The following is a 20,432-nucleotide window of genomic DNA, read 5'->3' on the forward strand; positions in this document are numbered from 1 at the left end:
CCCGCACCCTCACCCGCGTTTGCGGCGGCAGGGGGGCTCTCCCTGCTCCCGGCCCTCCTCATTCTGTTTTCTTACCCCAGTGTTTGTGTTTTCTTTCTTCCCCCCCCCCCCCCCCCCAAGCTGGAAGCAAAGTGCTGTTTGCAGCCCATGCACTTCCACCACCCCAGGAGCTGCTCCAGCTCCGCTGGTCCCCTCTCGTCCCTGCTAAAATTGATCCCTTCTCCTCGTCCGGCTTCAAGCCACAGCGGCAATCGCCTAAATGCAGGAACACGATCACACCAAGCAGCAGAGACCTGGGGCTTCAGCAACCTCGCAGCGAGCACGGCCACCGGACGGGACTTCTCCCCCGCACGCCCGAGGCTCTGCGTCTCCGGGGGACGCTCTTCCCTCTCCTTCACTTAGAAGCTCAATTAAATTTCCAGGTCACTCTGCGAACGAGCCAAGAGACGCCGGCATCGCTGCAAGGGCTTCAAAGGGACCGCAGCAGCCGCGGTGCCCCCCAGGCTGAACGGCATTTCCCTCTCCAGCCCGCACCGCCGAGCCGGGCCCAGAGAGCCAACAGCTCGTTCAAAGTTTAACCTCTAAGAGGTTTCCGGAGAAATAAAATAAAGCCTCTGAATCAACAGAAACAACGCAAGTGAGGCCTTTCTCCCCAGCGGTACCTCTTCCCATCCCCATTCCCGCCTCGGCTGTTCCCAAGCCAAGCCGGCGTTATCCACACGCAAAAGAGCTCCATTACCCAATTAAAAGCTAATTGTCTCTTTGCTCATTAACCGTGCTCTCCTTGCTCGTTTCCCTCAGTATTTTTCTGCACCTCAATCTTTCTTAATAAGCCATCTGCAATGCAGGACACCCAGCGCTATCGGGATTCACAGCATTAGAGTAGCAGTTAATACTTCTCAGGCTCATAATCCTTTAATTTAGGACCAACTCTGAGACATATGTGCCGGGATTGCGCACTGACTTATTCTTCAGCTCAGGTCGTCAGCGCCTGCTCAGGACTCTCAGCTCACGTCAGCACAGGGAAGACGACACAAGTATTTGGGTTTGCAAGACGGCCGGCTCAGGAGGGGCTGGGACTGCTGAATCCGGAGAGCGCCGCCTCTTCTGCCTCCTCCACGCTTTCCCCAGAGCTCTCCAAAAATTCCTGATTCCTGCTCCCCAGAAAATAGCTGCAGGTATCTCAGAGAGCTTTTCAGGTCCAGCACGATCCATCTCCTCCACCTGTGAAAACGGGGGAACTGTTCCCACTCCGTCTCGCCGCTGCAGCAGCGGAGGCTCCCCGAGCCGCTCCAGACCGCGGGGAAGGCAACCAGCCGGCAGGAGAGTCGGGAGCGCCCGCCGGCCCAGGGAGCTCAGCTGTCCGGGATTTCAGCCTGCAGCTCACTGCCCTGCTGCTGAAATGCGTTCTCCTTCTGCTGCAAGTTTCATAACTCGGACACCAAACGAGCTCCCCTGGCGGACGAGGACGCTCGCCCCGCGGGAGAGCCACGTGGGGAGCCGCCTCTCCCGCAGGGCTCAGCCCGAGGGCCACGGTGGACAGCGTAACGTCTGCCCAGGCCACGGGAGCACTGCTGCGGGCTCCCTTCCCTCCCAGGCCCTCCAGACCTGCGGCAGCAGGACAGCTCAGGGCTGCTGGATGGCAATCCAGGAAAACCCAGGCTTTGGCAAACAAGGGTTTCCGCAGAGCTGAGGCTCCCAAGTCTTTTGTTGCGGCAGGCAGGAGCCCAAACTGCAGGCTTGGAGTCTCAGAAAGGTAAAGCATCCTGCCAACCCATCCACTATATACATGTTTCTAGGGTGCCACCACGCATGGTCCAAGGGAGCTTGCAGGGAGCCAACAGTGAATCTAATGGGCCCCATCCTCAGCAGAGAAAGGCAGAGCAAGGAGCAAGAGCTGGATACTAGAGTGCAAAAAACTCAAAGTGCTCCATGGAGAAGCTCCCAGGGCATGGCATAATGCCGCAAACACTTTGGCTGGTGCTGCTCCCTCCAGCCGTCCAGCCAAACCACAGCGCGCAAAGCCCGGCTGCGCCAAGACGCAGCTCGGCAGCCAGAGCCCGGGACAAACTGCAGCGGGCAGCACGTTTCACAGCCCAGACTGCTCGTGCTGGGGCACAGCCGCAACTCAGAGCCTTTCCACTCCCTTCTGAGCAGCCCCTTTCCCTAGTTTAGGAAGAGTTTGGGTATTGAAACGTGCAGTTATTTTAAAGACTGCAGAAGGAGAGGGCTGGCTATGCCAGAATAGCACAAGTCTGTTTGCACCTCCTTGAGACAAGGCAAGCCTCCAAGAGAGGACACAAGCATTTTTTTGGATGATCGTCACAATAAGAACCCAAAATCATCCCAGAACTTTTCCCCCCTCAATTGTCTTGGACCAAAAAAAAAAAAAAAAAACACAACTAAGAGGTGTGCAAAGGCCTTCTTCCTTCCCAAAGCCAACTGAGAAAGGATAGTTTTGTGAATATTTCTCTTAATAACAAAATTGAAACAGCTACAGTCATGCTTTCGGACAAGTGGTCCTAGCCATATTTCCAGAGCAAACATTGCAGCACAGAGAAACAGAAATAAAACTGACTTCATGGATTTGCTTTGGCCCAGAGCTTGTAGAAATGAAAAATGAGCTGGCTGTGAGAATTCCCTTGTTTCCTAGGATCCAAGGTTTTATTAACAAGTTTGTCAGTAAGGATTTTTCAGCTGTGTATTTCTAATGTAAACCACAACCTGAAACAAGATTTATATAGCCCTCCTCTGTTTTTCCACCCTGCAAGGGGACTATGGACAGTGCATCCCTCTAAGAGGCGCAGAGGTGAACAGACCCTCGCCCTCCACCTTTGCTGTGGCCACCATCCAGCTGGAGGCAGTATCTGCTGGGGTTGCTCGCAACGGACAGCATATCCCAGTGTAAACCCTAAGAGCTTGCTCCAAGGGCTGTCCCCATACTGGGCTAACTGGTGGGTAACTCTACAGTTTTTCTAGCACCACTCTCAATGTGAACAGTTAATATATTGCTGCCATCACTGCATTTCATCCTTGGCTATATTGAAACCGGAGACCATACTACTGTCACTGCACTAAAACAGCTGTATCTACACATCTTTTGCATCTGAAAAGGCTGTAAAGGCTCTGCTATAACACATGCCTGGTGCTGTCCTCCAACCCATGGCTCTGCACAGCTTTGCACAGCTCCCCGTTAGCTAAGCCTACCAGGGAGCAGAGTACACCACTCAAACACTTGAGCTATTACAAAAGGTACCTTCCCACGAAGTAGCCAAAGCTGTTCCCAAACACCTGATCAAACTACTGAAGGGGTGAGGGAAAGCACCTCTACTTCCCCACACTGTGAAGCTTACAAAGAAATTCAGCAACTTGCCCAGACAGAGGAGGACTCGTGTAAAGACAGGCTTCCTCCTGAGCTCTCTCGCCTTTCCTGCCTGTATACCAAGCCCTGTACCTTTCCCCCTCATCAGCTGACCTTGGTATCGCATAAACCATCCCCTTTAAGACATAACAGTATCCCCTAAGTCTGGTCCAGGTCCAAGTGTTAAATCCCATCAGTCATTAAGGTTTGAACATTTTGTTCAGCTGGATAGGCTGAACCATTCCCCGGCCTCCCTCACCCACGGCACATAGCCCCAGAGACCACTGCCCAGGAGAGCTGGGGTCTGCAAAGGGCTCCCCTAAGACAGCAGATCCCCCCAGCCACCTGGGAGGAGGCAACTGCAACCAGTCTGACCCACCCAGGCTGGCTGCACACATGTGGATGATGGGGAGCAGGCAGGGGAGCTCCACCAGTCCCTCTCCTTCCCGGGAGCCCGGAAATGCCGCAATCCACAGCTCGCTTTGCCAGACGTCACTACCCTGGGACAGCTCTGCCTCCCTCAGAGTTTCGTGACACCCCAAAGTCAAATCAAGTCTGAACGAAGGGGTGTTGTTAGCACCATTGTTTATTTAAAGAGAGAGCACATCCCTGGGGAGAGGCGCCCGCTGCTCCCATTGCGCAGCAGTACAAGGCAGCTCCGCAGGGAGCGAGCAACCAGCTCCAAAAGAAGGTCACCTCGAAGCACATCCCTTCTCCCACCAAAGCATAACATCTTTCCCATCCTAAAGAGAGGGGGGAACCACTCCATTGCCCAGGCAAAGCCAGGAGGAGATGAGGTGTGCAGGAATCTTAACAAAAGCCATTTCCAAGGGTTCAGAGCAGCCAGCATGAAATCCAGGCAGTCTGTTAGGTCAGCGTCCAATGTCCATTTCACACGTTATTCCAAGGTGAAACATGGCTGTGTATGTCTACTTTCGGGGAGCCTAAGTCTTGCAGAGAGTGATAAATACCCTGTTCACTCTCTACTTCTCCCTATTTGCCTTTCCATAGGATTTCCAAACTTGCATCCCATATATTAGCCAGCAGTTAGCCCAATTTACTAAAATTCAGATTTACCTTGGAACAGAAAGGAGGAAAGAAAAAAAAAAACAACAATCCTCCAATATGGCCTTGCAGAGGATATTTTTTTCAGTGTGGTTCCCTCCCCTCCACTTATAAAAAATTTATAAAAATAAAAATAAAAAAGCAGAACAATCCTTCATGATAAGATTAAGGTCCTTGATGTGTGACTCTGTTTCAACATGCCCAAGAACTGTCGAGCTTTCTCTTGCATGAAGAGTTGGTCTTGTGTTCCACCACAGGCCACAGCTTTCCAAGCTCTGGTCATCTGTGGAAGGAAAAGAAAGTACACTTACACCACAGCTGGGGAGAGCAAGGGACTGAGTCCTACTATGTATGTCCTAGTCGGAGAGCTACAACATTGAAATATCATTTCAAAACACAAGGGGCAAAGAGAATGACAAACAAACAAACAAAAAACCAATGACTTTGCTACCCAGGGAAAACAAAAATTCTTGCTTAGGAATACCTGTCTCACAACAAGGAGACATTCACACACCACCAGTTACTGCATCTCAGCTGACAGGTGGTCATGTCTAGCTAAGAGGAGTCACATTCACTAGTTTTCAGGTGAGCACTCTATTTCTGCACCTACCCAGGCACACTTGGAAGCTTTCACTTATGTGACTTCTGAGATGAAAACTTCGAAGTACAAACCCACTAAGCTTCCTCACGCCGAATAAAGAGCCCAGAAGGATGGAAGAAATTCAAGAACCGCTTTAGGCTTTTTTCCTAAGCATCTAAATTCCTACAGAGGCTGCTCAGCTTCAAATCTTGAGGGGTTAGATTGGTCAAAGACCATCCTTAACTGCAGTTTGGTGCCTGTAGTTTCAGCAGGGCCCTGCAGCATGCAGGAAAAGCTGTAAATCGGGAGTGCTTCAGTCACTGCTTATAGAAGGGGCTCCCATGAGGTGCTCTGGCACACTAGGAAAACCCAGAGTAATCTTCTGATAAATGCAGCCAAAAGATGCACAGTCCTCAGCACTGGAAATATCCTTTCACACGTACAGCAAAGAGCCAGTGCTCAAGGCACAGTGTTTGCTAATATTAAAATACCCCATGCAGCCACAGCTTGACAACTAGTGCTTTTTTGAGGGCTAATTTAGGTCCAGCCCACAGCTAAGTGAGCTTCCTTAATAAATATCTGCCACTGCCAGCAGCACCAGTCTGCTACCATAAATCCCAGAGCCCAGCAATACCAAAGACAGCTCTGTTGTCTTTGGGCAATGGGAGTTCACTGAATACCTGTACAGTCATCATGCAAGCTGCCTTACTGTCACCATCAAGTCACTTCCAGAGCTTTATTTATATGGTTCTGTTAACACTCTGAGCAATATGACCCTGCCTAGGACAGCAGGAGAGATTGAAGTGTTTAAACAGGGTTTATTTTGAGAAGGGGAAGGAATTGCTTTAGCTGAGGAATACTTATTTGTCAGAAGAAAGAGCTTTCACAATAGACAGCTCTAATCCAGAGATGACTGGCACCTTCTTCACTGATATGTTTAGCTGAAGACAGAGCTAAGGCTGCTCAGTGAAGGCAACATTGCACTTAAGCCCTTCTTGGGATGTGCCTGCAGTTCCAGTTTCCCCACCTCAAGAAAAGTATGCATTTCCTCTTCTTCAAGAAAAGCATGTGTTTCCGTCTTCATGGGAGCTACCAGAGTTCCCAGAACTTGGTCCAAGCAAACTTCAGCAAAATCATGGTCCAAGGCCCCTTTCTCTAATTACTAACTAAGGCAAGAGACCACCAACCAAAGCAAGGATACACCTCTACTGGTACACTCTGCCTGCAAATACAGCAAGTGATAAAGATTTCAAATAGAGTACAAGAAATCATTTATATCCCAGAGATCTTGAGGGTATTTGTAGGCTATTGAGACCTCAGAACAATCCAGATGCAACAACAGGGAGCCCAGGAACAGTGTAGCTGTAAAAGCACCAAACTCAACAGGCTGTGCTTGAAATATCAGTAAACACACTGGCAGCTGGAGCTCTACACTGGCACTGGATCAGTGAACAGCAGGAGGATGAAGTCAGCCTGGGCTGTCTATGCCTCACTGCCCGCAGCACAACCTAGAAACACCCTGAAGATTACAGAGTGGGAATGCATTTTTGTTTGGCATTTTTGCAGCACCTCAGACTGCAATGGTCAGAGGAACAAGAAGGATGAACTTCCTATTGCCCACCCAGAGAGCACTCGCTGGGAAAAGGAAGGTTTACATCACTGCTGGTCAATAGTCCAAATCTCCTGATGGGCTGGGAGAAGATGCAATTCCCATGAGGAAATCAAGGACAAATACAGTAAACAGGATCATAGCTTCGAGCCTCGGCAGAAGAGCATGTTGGCAGAGAGAGGGGAAGGAGCTGTAGCATGGTGCTGCTGGCTGAGCATCTCCAAACCTGGATGCAAAGACAGCAGCCAGCCCTGGCAGTGCATGGATGCCCACATGGAAGTGTATTACATCTCTCCAGGGCTGTCCCCTCTCTCTCTTCCTCTTGAGGAGGAACAGAGGTTGCACTGTCAGCTAAGCTCCTGATGGGGAGAGCAGTGGCTGCAGGGTTTACCGGTGCTGGTGGTCTGAAATGGCTTGGCATTTTCCTGTAGGACATTTTCTCTGGCTGCACTTGCACGAAGGCTCTGTTGAGCAAACCGCTGTCGTTCTTCCTGCTCGAGGAGGAAAGGTTCAGGGATCTCGACATGAAATTCACTGGCTGCAGTAAAGAAATATAATAGAAAATTATATAAGCAAAAAAGTTGATTTGCTCCACGGTGCTGTATCCTTGGCTGGCCAGAAGGCCTAGCTAACAAATCCAGCCCTGCATCCACATCAACAAGTAGTGTTCAGAGCCAGTTGTAGGTGGCAAAGCTCCCTTGTAGGGAAAAAGGCATGCAGGCTATCACGTCAGAACCAAGCAACTGTGCCCAAATGCTGGCCTCTCCTTCCTCCCACAGACATGGAGGGCTGGTAAGATCTGTTTTCTCATACCTACACCCAACCTTGTCCAGGGCAACCTGAGAGCACCAAGGATGAGAATTCATACGGCTTCTCCCTCATCCTACAGGCCAAAAACTAGCTAGTCAGTGGTCAAGCCACAAGGGAATTTCCCCCTGCCCTTTTGGCAGTTTGGCAGTAAGTAACTTTTCCATGGGTATCTCTATCCATCTGGAGTCTTTGCCCTTCAGATTGTGATTTCCACCTGCAGCCCCACATCATGTCAGGGCTCTGCATTCAGCAGTCCCTGTGTTAAGTTGCTGGGGGCAGGTGGGAGGAGCACAGCAAAAAAGCTGATGCTTTTCTGCTGTTTTAATGGGGTCAAGCAACACAGAGACAGGACCCAGGCTCATCAATGTCAGCACACAAAAGCAGCAGCAGTGGTGGGTGGAAAACTGCAGCCAGACAGTGTTGGCCCTTTATTTCAGCAGCACTGAGTCATGGGACAATGCAGCTGCCTGGAAATACTCTCAGGCACAGCTTGATGATACAGAAAAGCTGCAGGTGAAAGGGGAGCAATCTACCTATTTCTCCCTCCCTCTCAGCTATGCTACACCAGGGGCCCACCCACCCTCTGTGGCAACTCATTTCAGGGAGCTAACCTGGTAAAGAACACATTACCACTGCCTCCTTAGGATAGTGCTCTGCCAGGTCAGCTCCCTGAACCACGGTCAGGCAAGCAGGAGTGGTAGAGTTAGGATGGGGAGGGTCATGTTATATTTTTTGAGTCAGATACAAAGCTCTTCAGAGAGATGTTTGCTTTGGTATCAGAGAGCACAAGGCATTTGTAAGGGTCCCTGACCCCCTCAACCACATATAAAGCCTGACAACAGCAAGAAGCTGAGCAGCAGGCTCTGTGGGCAGCCAGGCAAGGGGGAGCAGTGGCTCATATTTGATACCAAGTCCATCTTACTGCCCTCTGACCAATGGTTCCTTCTAAAAACCCAGCCTAATCTCTCAGGAAAGTGCTCTTCCTGCAGCTCCTCACTCCAAGAAGGCTGTGGGGGATCCTGAACAAAGATTACAGCCAACTACCCCAGATCCCTACCCAAAGCTCCTTTGCCAAAAAAGCTCAACAAGTTCATCTCTCACACTTGCTGCAGCCAGCTCTACCTCCACTCTAATAACTGTACCCCTCACCTGGGCTCTTTTGAAACAGATTGTCTTGGGGAGGGCAGGCACATTTTGCTTTGTATCTTCATCCACAATATCCAGGGCCAGAGACTTCCGGACCTTCTTGATGGGACTTCTGCGCAGCTGAGGGACACAGAAACACAATGTCAGCATAAGTCAACTCAGTGAATTCTGACCAAAGGGCCCAAGGTGCACGCCAAGCCCACATCACCCTGGTCTGCACGGCATTAGCACCTTAGGAAGAAGAGGTGCCACAGCCTTCTCCACCGCAGGACAAAGCAGCTTCACTGCTCTCCTCCTAGCATCATAAGCTATTGATTTAGAAGATGAAGCCCCTCACATTAGGAAGAGAAGGTCACATTACCAGTGGCAACTGAGCCAAGAGACTTAGCCCAGCAGCCCACAGCCTCCTGGTAGCCCAACATGCCAACAGGCTCTTTGGGATCAGCAGCAGGACAAACACAGCCAGCAAACACCCCTCAGCAACACAGGCTAGCCCAAAAGCAGGTAATGGACTCAAGACCCGCTCACCCCTTGTTTCCTTTTCTGTTTCTCAGGCTTTACATCATCTTCTATGATCAATTCAATGCCAGCTTCACTTCGGAGCACCTCTTTCAAGTCTTCTTCCAGGTGAGGGGTCTGGGGCTGGGGTGAAGAGGGGAGGGACAGAGCATAAGACATTTAGTAAAGGATGCGCACGAGGAGGAAGCATTCACTTCCCAGCAAGAAAAGTTACAACAAGGTTTCTGCCAGCCTGACAGATTTATGAGTTCTCCAGGGAGGAAGACACTCAGCTCCAGGTGCACCCTCCAGAGACCAGCGTGAAAAAAAGGTCTTGGATACTGGAAATTGCCATCCCCACAGAACCCAGCTATGTCCACGTTAGAGACCCAGTTCCTCAAGGAGACTTAGGTATATTGTTTGTTTGCTTTTCCTCTAGGTCATCAATAACTAAGTATTGCAGCCTGATTCAAGGGCAGTTTTTGATGTTTTGGGCTGGTTTTCAGAGTGGTAAGTAGTCACAGGACTTCTAACTATGATGCATTCTTCATAGTAAGGTCCCCTTCATCCCTCTCAGCTCAGCCCGGTACTACCAGACTGTACCACCTTACTACTGCCCAGATTACAGCTCTGCTGCAACCTACCCCATGTCCCAACGGATTCATTAAGGGTCCCAGGGAGTAAAGCATCAGCATGAGCAGGCTTGCCTAATACATACCAAGGGTCTAATTGGTCCATATTTCTCCAGGGCATTTTTGAAAGGTGTAGGGGTGTGAGGAGTGTTGTCCACCACATACTTCTGATCTGGTGTGACAAACCTGGCAACAGAGAGAAGGAAAGATTAAGGATTAGACATGTTGTAACACAAAACCTGCCTTCCAAGCCCTGACACCTGAGGTGACTCACATAGCAACAGCAGGTGTCACCTGCCTGGCTGGACTGCTTCTAGGTGTGAGTAGGGTGAAGAGGCACTGAAGAGCCTTTAGTGGTGGCAGCATCCTTCAGCAACACCAGCCACACTGCTCCAATCTGCCAGCTGCCAAGCACTGTTGTTAGAAAATCATATGGCAGCTCTGACACACCCAACATACAGCTCTGCAGGCCAGAGTTTCTCTGCAACGCATCCACTGTCAGAGCTCCTCAGATCCAACCTGAGCTTTGTGACAGTCACAGCTGGGCCAGAAGTCCCCAGCACAGACACATTTGGAGCAGCCAAGACAGTCTGCACTGCCTAGATGGGGGAGTGGCTCCAGGCAATGCCAGTGACAACATTTTTTCTAGTACAGCCAGCATCCCCAAATGCTGTGCTGCCGCAGTGTAGTGACACACAGTGACAGGTCCACCAGCAAAGCACTCCCTGCTTAGGCCGCCCTCTCCAGCCTCTGTCTGGGACGATGCTCTGGGATCACTGCCCTGGACTGCCCCTCAGGCAAAGCAAAATTGAGAGTGCAGAGCTAAAGGGATGGATTTGGACAGCCCTTGCTGAGGAAACCAAGTCCCTTTCCTGCTGGGACAGGGATTACAGCACAGTGATGTTTCCCACATAGACATAGATGTTCACAGAAGACAACAGTGTACCCAACAGCTGAGCACTGTAGCGCTCAGTGACCATCTTTCAGTGGTGCCAGTACAAGTATAGGGGAAGCTATACTTCAATAGGGCTGGAGAGTTCATCTAGCTAAGGAAATGCACAGCTTTGGGTTCACAGCAGGCATTTTTAGCTTGGATCAGTTCCTGAACTCATTTCCAGCCTGGTCCACAAGTAGTTGTGTGACGGGGACCGCAGGACTGCTCCCAAAGGCAACACAGCCTCTGATATCCCTGCAAAGGTGACAAACTCCATTCACCCTTGGGGATCCAAGAGGAGGCTTGTGCCCCGAGCCCTGGCCATGTGGCACATGGTGGTGTGAGGGAGATGCATGTTCTGTTGCTCAATTAAATAGACTTTCACTTGCACTTACAGCTTTGCCCGGCATGTTTTAGACACTGACTTCTCCTATCAGCTGGCTTCCTCAGCACAATTTAGGCAGCAATTTAAGGGGACAATTTGCTGCAGAAGGCACAATTCAGCACAACCACCAGATAAACGGAGCTCCCAGTTAGCAAAACATCCTGTGTGGAAAGGATGCTGCTCAGGTGGGGACAGGTGAGGAGAAACAAGAGAAAGAAAGGACTTACGCTGAGTTTTTCTGGAGCAGCGGGGTCTTGTCCCTGTGCAGAGGGGTGGTGACAATCACCTTCTGACTGCACACAGGTGTGGAGGTCAGAGATGGGTTCTCCAGTTCCAGGGTATCCTGTTTGGTCCAGAAGTTTAAGAACTGGCCAGGACAGGAAGGAAAGAAGAGAACAGACTTAGTCTTAAGCTTTCCCAGGACATTATCACAAGTATCACCTCTTCATAAGTAAGGAGAAAAACCTGGTGTAGGGACAATCCTCCCAGCTTACCAACACTGAGCAACTTGAGGAGAGTCTGTCCTACTACAAATGAACTAGGATGACTCCTACTGTAGTATAGTCTTGTTTATGGGCACATATATGTAAGTTGCAGGAAGGTGCCTCACCACTTACGGAGTTTACTCCCTTCCCATAAGGAGCTAGCTGGTGTGCCTTCACTCAGATAAAGAGTGGGAGGGAAGTCTCTGCTCGCACTGGTCCAGATAAGGCCAAAGTGGTGAAGATGGGGATAAAGGGTACCCCATCTAAAGATCTAGTCCAACCTCATATTAACAAACTTGAGAGTCTGCTAAGCAACGTAACAATCTAGATTCTGTACAAATTGCCAAGTTTTGTACTGAGTTGTCCTCAACTTAAATCATGAAAAAACCACTAACTGCCTTATCTCTGCTAGGGCTTTACTTCACAACAGTTAATAAATGACACAGCTTTACTCCTACAAGAAACAAGGTTCACATCCAAGAACCTGTCAGGGGAAAACAGCTGTTTTTATTACATTCACTAACTGTTGGAGCTCAGTCTGAGAGACAGGATATGCACTTCATTTTCTCAGACTCACTCCAGGCATTTCAGGCATTCACACTGCAGAACTGCAAGTTTCAGATCACGTCCCCAAATCCTGGTTGTTGCGGGCCTCATGTCCGAGGTCCACTAGACCCCTCCCACATGCTACTCAGGGCTGCAGAAACATAGTAGAAATACTGCAAGGTTCAGCCAGTGGCACAGGGAGATGGGGTGAGAATGGCAGAGCAGGCTGCAGGAACTGTGCTGGAGGACACAGCAATGCAGCAGGCTTTATTCTGTTTACAGATAGAACTCCATGTCAACGTATGGGGCATCAGGTGGCTTGAACAACACGGTGCTCCAGCAAGATATACACTGCAAGATCATGTGTGGAGGCATTATAGCAGTGGATGATAGAGATATAAAAATCCTGAGTATGCTCCTTGGCTTAGCAGAGAGGGAAACATACCTGTGCACTGGCACTGCCTCATTCAAGGGAATAGAAACAGAAAACTGGCAGAGTTGGTGGGTACACACAACATTAAGGCAAGTAGATGAAGCACTGGCATTCTTAGTAGTTCATAAAGTCGCTCAAGCAGAGAGGCGCAGTGGCCTTTGCTCTATACCTGGGATGGGGAGAAAGGCAATGTCTTCACAGGGGTGCTCTTGGGTGTCATGCTGTTGCAGGAGTCAAGGAAGGAAAGGCTGGTGCTGGTGGTGTTCTCCGTGACAGGAGAGAGGGAGATTTTCCTCTTCTTCTGCCTCTTCAGTACGGAAGGCGGCGTGCCGAAGCTCACCTCCGCGTGCGGGGAGATGGGGATGAGCTCTCCCTTGCTGCTCTTGCTGAGGTCAGAGATGGTGTGGCCATCGAGGCGGTACTCGGTCACGTTAGGTAGGGATGAAGCTGGCTTGCTGGGCGTTTGCCTCACAGGGCTGTTGCTGCTACTGCTGCTGCCGGCAGAAGGCTCCTCAGGCAGGTCAAATTGGGTAAGATCACACCACCCATCCGGGTCCTGCACACAAGAGCAACCATCAGAAACAGCCCAGGAAGGAAAGCAGAGTAGTTTGAATGGTGCACAGGCAGACACTAACTGCAGGGTGGGAAGTGAGGAGGGACAAAACTGGGTCTGTGAGGTTGCACTGACTTCTGTGAAGAGCCTGGCTAAAGAAGAGCTCATTCAAGCCCTCCCTCCTTTGCCGTCAGCGCAGCTGAGAAGCAGACCAGGGAACTGATTCAGCTGAAAGCTGTTGTTTGTGCTTAGGAAAGTTTTCTTTCTTTACACTAGATCAGTTCCCCAGTTCAGATCACAGCACAGCTGCACAAACAGCTGCACCAGCACACAGAAGGGACAAAACAAAACAGAGTCTGTCACTAAACACCAAACCACAGTCCCAGGTGCACCAGTACAGGCAGACATAAGGCCCTACTGTAAAGTGCATGTCTGAAAGCAGATTAAAAAATAACCAGAGCAGTTCAGTGATCAGATGCCCAACACAGCTCAGCCCCATCACTATCCAAAGTCTTGGCAGTCCTCTGAGGACCCGCAGATGGGCCATTAAACCTTGAGGACAGAGCTTCTGTCCTCCTACACACATGCAAAGTGGGTGTTTCACAGATAATCAGCTCAGAAGCTCCCCAGCCAGGCTGGGGGTTGCAGAGATATTTCCCTCTAAAGGCAACAAAGTACTCTGGTTATATATTTAACTGGAGGCTAATCTAAAGGAATCCACACAGGAGAAAGCCTTCCTACCATCACAGCCCTTAACTGCTCACAGCAGCTTAGGATGGACTCAGCAGCACAAGCCATGAGAAGAAAGTCTCAGTCTTGTGACATTCTGAAGCATTAAGTAACTTGCCTATGCACAGGCAGCCTGCAAATCTTGGAGAGCCTCACTGTCCTGCTGCCAAAATTCAGGTCAGGTTCCCAATTCTGGACAGTCTCTCTCCCTGACATGCCTGGGCCACCACAGAGACCTCAGCACCACTTTACTGGAGTAGAGTTATTAGCTTCATGAAACTATCTCCACTGAAAGCCAAAGGTGGCCTCATCCCAATAGGGAGGCATCTGTCCTGTACGCTACGAGTGGATGTGGCCTATCTCAACCTGCCCTATCCCATCCCACAATGGGAAGGGGAATAAGGGAAAGCCCCATGGGCACAGGCCTGGACCTTTAGCAAGGGGACACTTGCACCCTGACTGATAAAGGAAGACTCAAGACAAGGTTTGCCAGCAACAACAACCTCACATGCAACCTGAGCCCTTGCACAAGAACACCTAGGGGAATTTGCAGGCTCAACGCAATACTGGTACAGCTGGAAAGGCCTAATCCACCTTTTCAAAAGAGACAGTGGGAAGCCACAACTCAGCCAGAGACCCATGCCTCCCCAGGAAACCTATGGCAGTAAATTCACTCCAGGGAAAGGGCTGCACAGATCAGATCCTACGGCCTCCCAACACTAGCGAGAGGAGCAAGGGTTCATTCCTTACAGACTCTATCATGTCCAGAGCTTCACTGAAGGCTGGCACTGATGTTGGATACAAATAGTTGGCAGCTTCGACAACCCATTTGTATGGTGACGTGACATATGTTGAGGCATCCTCAGGCACCACATCGTCTGGGGTCCCCTCAGTGTTTTGCTCTGCCAGTTCGGCAGCTGGCAGCTCTGAGGGCAACTCCTGCAAGCCTGTCACTTCCTCATCACTGGCATCCTCTTCTTTTATTTCAGAGATATCAATCGGCCAGTTTGGAAGGACATTCTTCTCCTGAACAGCAAAGACAAAACCCAGTGATTAACAGAAACCAAAGCAGCAAGGCCAATCCCTGGGGACAAGGAGCAAGGATCCCTGGACACATTCAGCTCCTCATGCTTTCCTTCCCTTCCATTCAGCTTTTTTTTAAATCTCCATACTCCTTCACTGCTGTTTCATACATCATCTGAGGAAGGAGTCTGTGCAACATAATGGGCATAGAGGTCTTTTAATTAAAAGATTTAATTGCAACAGTACACCAGGAGGAAGCTGAATTAAGACTAAGCAGGTAGCACTAATTCTGCATTTCCTACTTTCCAAGAGCCTGCATTTGAAAAATTGCATTTTCTTCACACAAATAATTGCGTGCATTTCCCCTCTCTCCTTTTTTAAAGGAAGGAAACACAATACCTCTCCCACCATAATCCCAGATCTGGCACTGTCTGGGGCAGCCTCCCTCTCCCACTGGCAACAGATCTTCAGACCTCAGTACAGATGACACTGTGGCTGGGAAGATAACAGCACTACCAGACTGCTGTTCTGTGTGGGGTAACACACTCAGGCACATGTTACACCTCTACCTCCTGGAGGGAGAGGTCTCCCAAGAGTTAAGTGTCTTGGAAAAGGCTGGGGGAAGGCACAGACTTCTTATCTAGACACCTGGTTGTGGCAAAGGCAGCAGAAGAGTGGAAGACAGACCCCATCTGCACAACTGCAATGTGTTGGTACAGTACCTGGCACTCAGCTCTCGTTTGACTCTGGTCCTCCTTGCCATCTACCTCCACTAGCAAGTATAGTGACTTGGACTCTTTTGCTTCATTGAGGAAGCCCCCTGTGTCCACCTTCCGCTTGATGGTGGAGTTCCAGTGGTTCTTCACAGCATTGTCAGTCCTGCAGAGAAAGAGGAAGGAAACAGAAATCACCGTTAACAGCGATAAACTGCAGGCCGTTTCTACACACTCCCCAGCCCCTTGTGTGGGCCCACCACATAGATCTCCACAGCCCTCCCAGCCGTGAACGTATCAGTGAGCAAAGAGGCCCTACCTGCCAGGCAGCAGCTTGGCAATCTCAGCCCAGCGATTCCCCAGGACCTTGTGGGCCTCAAAAATGATGCGATCCTCCTCCTCCGTCCATGAGGACTTCTTCACTTCTGGGTTCAAGTGGTTATGCCAGCGTTCCCGGCACTGCTTTCCTAACCGCCCTTTCAGGTGCTTGGCTATCAGAGTCCATTGCTTGGTGCCATATTTTTTAACCAGTTCAATTACCTTTAAAGAGGGGAGAGGAGTAGAAAATAAGGAAATGGAACATAGGAGTGGAGGGTCAGCATAGCCATCTTTGGGCTTTGCTCTTCAATTCTGCTGGGACCAGGTAGGGGCAGAGAGAAAAGGCCCCCCCTTCATGAGAAAACACCTCAGAGATCCAACACTGTCAGTCGGCAGTACCTCCACTTGCGCAAGCAATGCTTCAAACAGATTTCTGAAAATGTCTGTTTCAGTGCAGCCATTTTGCTGCACGACTTCTATGAATGTAGAAGACTGCTGACAGGGAACACAGATGGAGACTGCCAGGTGCACTGGGTGCAGCGGAGCCTGGATTTAAAAACACATGCCCATTTCTAAAGAAGTATCAAGTCCCACATGCTCCAAGGCTTCTCCCTGCCAAAAGCTTAGAGAGGGGTTTGGAAGGCTCACAAAGGGCATCTCCATCCCACCCAGCTGTGTTTGGCTGAAAGGCACTGGTGGCCAGGTGATTCACTGATTGCATTCACAGGGCTCTTGGTTTATACCAGACAAGGAAGTCCCTGCTGCTTACCACCAAGTGCGGTGACACAGACCAAAGATGCCAAACCGTGGCATGGTACTAGGAGCCATAGAGCTTGCAAGTGTGATCAGGACATGCAAAGGGGAGCTGCAGAAAGAAAGGGGAGCAGGCAGCAATTGCTCTGCTGCAAGGAGGTAGAAAGGCATCACGACAAATTTCCATGAGGCATGCTCAACATAGCACATAGATGACAGGCCTGAGGGGCGGAAGGGACCATAACAGCCTGCAACGCAAGTAAAGGGGACACAAAGGATGGAGCGGGAGCATTACAGGAAACCTGACAAACTAAGAAATTTGGAGGGCAGAAAACACATGACATGTGAAATTCATCACAGCTTTTCTTAAGCATGTCAAGGTGATATCTCCAGCTGAACCTGTCCCTCTCAGCTCACTCTGAAATCAGCAGGGAGAAACAAGGTCTCAGTAGTTGCAATTCACTCAGCTGATTTTAGATGTCTACTTTAGACTGTCTACTGCGGCACAGGAAAAGCCTTTTCATTTTCTATTATGTCCACAGCCAGCTCAGCTAAAGAGACCTGCAGGCAGCTAGACGAATCTCCCATTCTGCTCTCTTCCTTGTCAGCCCACTACAGCAGTGCTGATGAGGCCCACACTTGCCTCAGCTCATTACAGCTGTGGCTGCATTAGGCTGCTCAGAGCAGCCCAGAGTTCTGCTCCCAGCGGAAACAACCAATAGAAAGAATTACACAGTTTCAAGACTTGAGGGTCTGACACCTCCATCGTCTCCACAGAAAACTACACTCCTGTGCTCAGGTCCTGTCCTTCCACAGCTTACCTTCTGGTCTTCCTCTTTGGTCCAAGGGCCCTTAACCAAGTCTGGATTCAACACCCTCAGCCACCGGTACTGACACTGCTGATCACTGTGATTCTAGGAGGAGGAATCAGAATACCTTTGCATTAGACTGGAGGCTTCAACAGCCTCTATGGCAACAGCAGACCCCACATGCACATCTTGACAGCAGGGGACAGGCTGTCCCATGAAAAACCTGCAGAAGCACATGGAGAATACGTACTATAGGCTAGGGCACTGGACATGGAGGATAGAGACAGGAGCCCCGATTTCTTATCCCAGATCCAACAGGCTCACCCTTAAACATCCTCTGTGAAAGAAGGATGTATTCCTGTCCTGAAAGAACACTGTTTTCATAATAGCAGACTGGAACTGCAGTCACAGACCAGAGTCCCACTGTGCAAACTGCTGCACAAACACAGATCACTAGTGCACCGAGCACAAGAAGCAACAGGCATACACCAAGATTCCCAACTGGGCAAGAGTTCACTTACAGGAAAGTGACTGGCCAGGAACTTCCAGTCATTCTGCCCATAATGTGTCACTAGCATCTTCAGCTGCTCATCCTGCAAAGAATAACGACATCTACTTTCACATACACTGAGGCAATAGATGCCACAGGCATGCCCAGGTCCAATGGCATCAAGAAAAGGAGTGTGATCTTTTGATCCGTCAAGAAGTTTTTTGTCATTCTACATCCTGAGGAAGAAGGCAGCTCACGCTGTCCTTTAGCAACACTCCAGTGCACGGACTATTCGGTCCAAGGCTTTGCACAAGGACCGGCTCATACAGTGAGGTACAATAAAAAAGCTCTGTTGCTGTGGTTACACTCAGGCCTATCTCAGCTCTATTCTAGTACAGTGAAACTGTATTGTGCAGCCAAGGCTACCTGCTTATCCAGTCCCAGCACATCCCTGACCAGACAGTCTGTCTTCAACTCAACCACTGCTTTTGCTGTCTAAGCACATCACTGCTATCCTGGTAGTCTACTGCCTTCCAGCACTGACAAGCCTTTATAGCACTTCTTTCAAAAAACACACATTTCTGCTATTCTTACAGATCAGACAAAGTCTGCTACAGGCCAGCGTGCCCATGTGCTCTGGCTGGGCAAAGAGGTAAGAAACAATTCCCTGCCCAACATGAGCCCAAGAGGCTTTGATCTCTGCACAAAGACCGCTCTTACTCAGTGTTCAAACCCCAGGGGAGGGAGATAGGATATACTGTAGTTCTCACACAGAATAAAGATTAAGGAGGAACTAGGAGGAGGGCAGAGAACATCTCAACTGATTTCAGGCTTTCAGCCAGGATGACTAAACCATGATCTCAATGCTCTCAATATTCTCTGCTCTTGGTACAGAAAAGGGAGGCCATCTCCATAGCATGATTCAGCTCACCAAGGCCTAAGCCATCCTCTGGAACTACTCTTGGCTCACTAGAGAGCCTCAGACACTAGATACCTCATTTAGGGCTCAGATACCTAAGATGAAATGGTCTGAGCTCCCACTCTGCAGCCACACCTCAGACTCACCAGAAACTCCTTCCTCACTAAGATCTCAGCTCAGGTCAGCAAAACAGACCCACGGCCTTTCCAGTAGTGAGACAAGACACAAGGTCGCTTCAGCAAGGACTTGGGCAGTGGCACCCAACCCTCCAGTGCCATGCCAGAGGTCAGGGACAGTCTCTTCTTCCAGCTGCTAATGGATATGATAAATGAACACCCTCAACACATACCATCAACCTTCTTCCATGCATCCAGCTGTTCCTCTACAGCTTATCCACGCCAGATGAAGTCACTGGGGTGCCTCCAAACAACCACAGCATCTGCAACCTTCCCCAGAAACACCTGCTCTCAGTAAGTGCCAGGCTTTCACTCACCTCCTCTTGTGTCCATTTGACTTTGCACCTGCTGTCCCGCTGTTCTGACACATCTGAATCGGTATCCTGGTAATGCAAATCATCTTGGTCCTCACTAAGGAAATAAATAAACAAGGATTATTATTTCCTCCTCCAATGCAACAGATGCAGCAGGGGGAGCAACCTCCACAGTGGAGTACAGAGCTCCAGATCTACAGTCTTCCCTGTGCTGAATCCCAATACCTCACAGACATTAACTCAAACACAGGAGGTTTGGAGGGGGGCCCCAGTTTTGAAATCGTGCTGTGTGCTAGCAGTTTCTGGGCTGCCAAGAGAGCAGAGGAAGGAGCGTTTCTCTTGATTTTTGCTAGCTTCTCTCCCTCTGGGAGGACCTTGTGTCTAGGGGCTGGCACTACTTCCCTTTACAGACCATCAGTCTCCTTCCTTGATCGCTGGCGTAAACAAAAGAGGTGAAAAGGGAGGAGAAGCCAGTCGCAGAACAACTCAGCGCGAACCAAAAGGTCTGCAAGGGCCCAGAGAAGCTCTCGGAGGAGACGGCCGGGTGCCGCGGGGCGGGATTTCGCGGGAGCGCTCCTCGCCCCCCGCGCGGGCGGCCCGCGGCACGGAGCCGCGGCTGGCGCGGCGGGGCGGTCCCCGAGCCCGCGGCACCGGCACCGGCAGGGCGCCCAGGAGCAGCTCGCCAGCGGCCCGCGGCACCCGCCGGCGCGGCGGCGGCGGCTCCCGCGGCCAAGCCCGGGGCTCGGCGGCTCCTGCCGCCGCTACGGCCCCGGGCACCGGGGGTGGGGGCGGCGGGGGCGGTCAACCCCCCCCCCCAACCTGCGCCCTGCGCCCCCCAACCCGCCCCTTTCCGCGCCCGCAGCCCAGCCCCGGCCTTGCCGCTCTCCGCCCGGCGGGAAGGCGCGGGGAACCCGGCGGCCCCACTCACCCGCGGCTGCGGCGCGCCATGGCGGCCGCGGGCCGGCGGCGCGGACCCGCGGGCCGGACTGGGCTGGGCCGGGCCGAGCCGAGCCGGGCCGGGCCGGCGGCAGCACCGGCGGCAGCGCGGCGGCAGCAGCAGGCACTTTCCTATCTCGCGCCAACTGCGGCCTCCCCCGCCGCGGGGCCGGGCCGCGCCTGCGCGCTGCCGCCGCCGCCGCCGCCCGCCCGCA

General features: G+C 51.0%; 1 protein-coding gene across 1 annotated transcript; it reads right to left on the reverse strand.

Annotated features, from left to right (window-relative positions):
* Positions 1 to 4,336: 4,336 nt before the first annotated feature.
* MYBL2 (MYB proto-oncogene like 2) lies at positions 4,337 to 20,229 on the reverse strand. The gene is made up of 13 exons (XM_062589533.1): positions 20,210 to 20,229; positions 19,285 to 19,378; positions 17,395 to 17,487; positions 15,822 to 16,042; positions 15,512 to 15,668; positions 14,517 to 14,792; positions 12,654 to 13,040; positions 11,248 to 11,387; positions 9,788 to 9,887; positions 9,100 to 9,213; positions 8,575 to 8,691; positions 7,007 to 7,153; positions 4,337 to 4,709 (listed from the first exon to the last, which is right to left on the reverse strand). The coding sequence occupies exons 1-13, from the start codon at positions 20,227 to 20,229 to the stop codon at positions 4,581 to 4,583; spliced, it is 1,995 nt and encodes a 664-aa protein (XP_062445517.1). The 3' UTR covers positions 4,337 to 4,580.
* Between the last annotated feature and the right edge of the window lie 203 nt (positions 20,230 to 20,432).

This window comes from Rhea pennata, chromosome 16 (assembly GCF_028389875.1).
Source record: "Rhea pennata isolate bPtePen1 chromosome 16, bPtePen1.pri, whole genome shotgun sequence".
NCBI classification, from domain to species: domain Eukaryota; kingdom Metazoa; phylum Chordata; class Aves; order Rheiformes; family Rheidae; genus Rhea; species Rhea pennata.